Source organism: Apis dorsata, unplaced genomic scaffold (assembly GCF_000469605.1).
Source record: "Apis dorsata unplaced genomic scaffold, Apis dorsata 1.3 scaffold_355, whole genome shotgun sequence".
In the NCBI taxonomy this organism is placed as follows: domain Eukaryota; kingdom Metazoa; phylum Arthropoda; class Insecta; order Hymenoptera; family Apidae; genus Apis; species Apis dorsata.
In genome coordinates this window covers 125,193-127,263 of record NW_006263621.1, presented here as the reverse complement: position 1 = coordinate 127,263, position 2,071 = coordinate 125,193, and the positions used below count along the sequence as shown (strand labels likewise).

General features: G+C 39.9%; 2 protein-coding genes across 2 annotated transcripts in view; one reads left to right on the top strand and one right to left on the bottom strand.

The window, feature by feature from the left end:
• Positions 1 to 2,071, top strand: part of LOC102680007 (cysteine protease ATG4D) — a 44,051-nt gene that overhangs the window by 8,471 nt on the left and 33,509 nt on the right. The window lies entirely within an intron of this gene.
• The window catches only part of LOC102679872 (metabotropic glutamate receptor), a 16,353-nt gene that overhangs the window by 3,241 nt on the left and 11,041 nt on the right, over positions 1 to 2,071 (bottom strand). The window contains exon 5 of the mRNA XM_006618450.2: positions 1,428 to 1,899. Within this exon, the coding sequence (XP_006618513.1) occupies positions 1,428 to 1,899 (472 nt within the window). The remainder of the gene's footprint in view (positions 1 to 1,427; positions 1,900 to 2,071) is intronic.

The window sequence follows — 2,071 nt, the reverse complement described above, 5'->3', positions numbered from 1 at the left end:
AGAGAGAGAGAGAGAGAGAGAGAGAGAGAGAGAGAGACATACGTGACAGATGGCAGATCCAAGAATTAACTTAATAATTTAGCGCAGCATGAACAGTAATCTTTGCACACCCGTGTAACTAGCCCGTGTAATCACGTGTAACGGACAATGATAACAGAGGAATCGATTTCCATACGGAAATTGGACAGAGAATTGATCCATCGGTATCGTATTGAGCATTATTTCAGACTCGAGAGAAACGGGAGAAATCGAGCGAAGTAAAATTCGCGAAGAGGAGAGGAAATTAACGATTGTTCAAAAAAGAGGAGAGGGGCAGGGGAGATCACCTTTCTCATCCGGATAAAAAATTGTAAAAAATTGTTGAAATCGATCAAAAATTTGTATATTGATGTAATCGCGAACGAATCATCGAGAAAAATTTCTTTGTCCATCTCTGGATTTCCTGAAATTTCCATTTTTCCTCCAAGAATCAACGAATTCTTAAATACGAAACTTCAAATTTCGAAACTTTCGTGTCCCATGCCCGAGTATCGGTGAACAACAATCGGCTCTTCTATTTATATGGCTGACCTTAAGGATCGGGTTACACGAGTTGCGAACTCGATCCTCACGAAGAAAGTACGAGAAGACAACGGTCGTTGAGCGAGGAGAGGCGGTGTTACAAGATGTTGGCGGCGTGCCGAGGCGATCGCCACCATCGATGTTTTCGGTCATTTTCTTCGTAATTTTGCGAGTCGCGTTGGATTCGGATTATTATTAGTCCCCACCTTCACTCATCGTGTTCCATTTTCTAAAAATGGAACACCGGCTATATTGTATTTCGTGTTTCGTTTTATGGGATCGTTTCTTTCTTTTTTTAAATAGAATCTTAATCTTGGCAATTTGACGACTCGTGACCGAGGTTTCGTTTTGAATAATTGTTTTTAAAAAAGGGAGATTTTAAAATTTTCGTTTTGGAAGCTGAATTTACGCGTGCGAGTAATGCATGTAACACGTATAACGCGCAATCAATACACCCATCGTTTGCTTATCTTGGCCACTGATCTCCGCAGACTCTACAGACGATATTTTATATTGGAATATACGTGTATTTCGCAGTAGATAAATCATCCTTCCCCCCCATTTTCATCGATCGATAATTTATCATGAAAAGAGATTTAATCGTTTTCCACCAGTCAAATGAATTTTTCAATGTACATATATACGTATATATAAGTCAAATCTTTCGAATTATTTTTTTAAACGAATACATCTTGGTTCCTCGTTTTTCAACCATAATATTTAACTATATTATTACATTTATTAAAGAAAGAAATGTATTCATTTATATATATATAGTTGCTCATTTTTCAACCACAATATTTAACTATACATTTGATGATGGAAAGATATATTTATTCATATGGTTATTCATTTTTTAAACTCACATTTGGTGATGGAAGAGGTGCCGGCGCTGCTTCCCTGTTTTTTCGACTTATCTCCCATGGTGACCTTCCTCCGGATATTTTTGTCCGGTTGGAAGAGGATGATGTATATCTTGGGCGAGTAAAGGCAAACGAGTGTGACGGTCGCGCTCAGACTGATGGCAACGCAGAGAGTGGTGATCTGTGTCTCGTGCGCGTTCCCGGTACCAAAGTAGATCGGAACGAAGGCCAGCCATATGATGCAGGTTGTGTACATGGTGAAGCCGATAAACTTGCTCTCGTTGAAGTTCTCCGGTATTTTCCGCGTCTTCACCGCGTACACGGTCGAGATCAGGATCAGCAACGCGTTGTACAACTGGGAGAAAAGGAAGCTCATGTCCTGGATGTTGCATTTGAGGATCACCTGCTTACGATCCGGGTAGAAGAATCTCGTGCCCGGTGGCTCGATGATCATCCACACCAACGTCAGCACGATCTGAAATTACATTTCCTTTTTTTGGAGGGAGAAAAATGGATGGATCGAAAAAAGAAAAGTTAATAATTGAACCATGGAAAAATAAATTTTCTAACCCATCCATTCCAAATTCCGCTCGATCACAAATTTTCCTATTTTTCCAAATCCCCATACATTCCATTACATCGTGGAT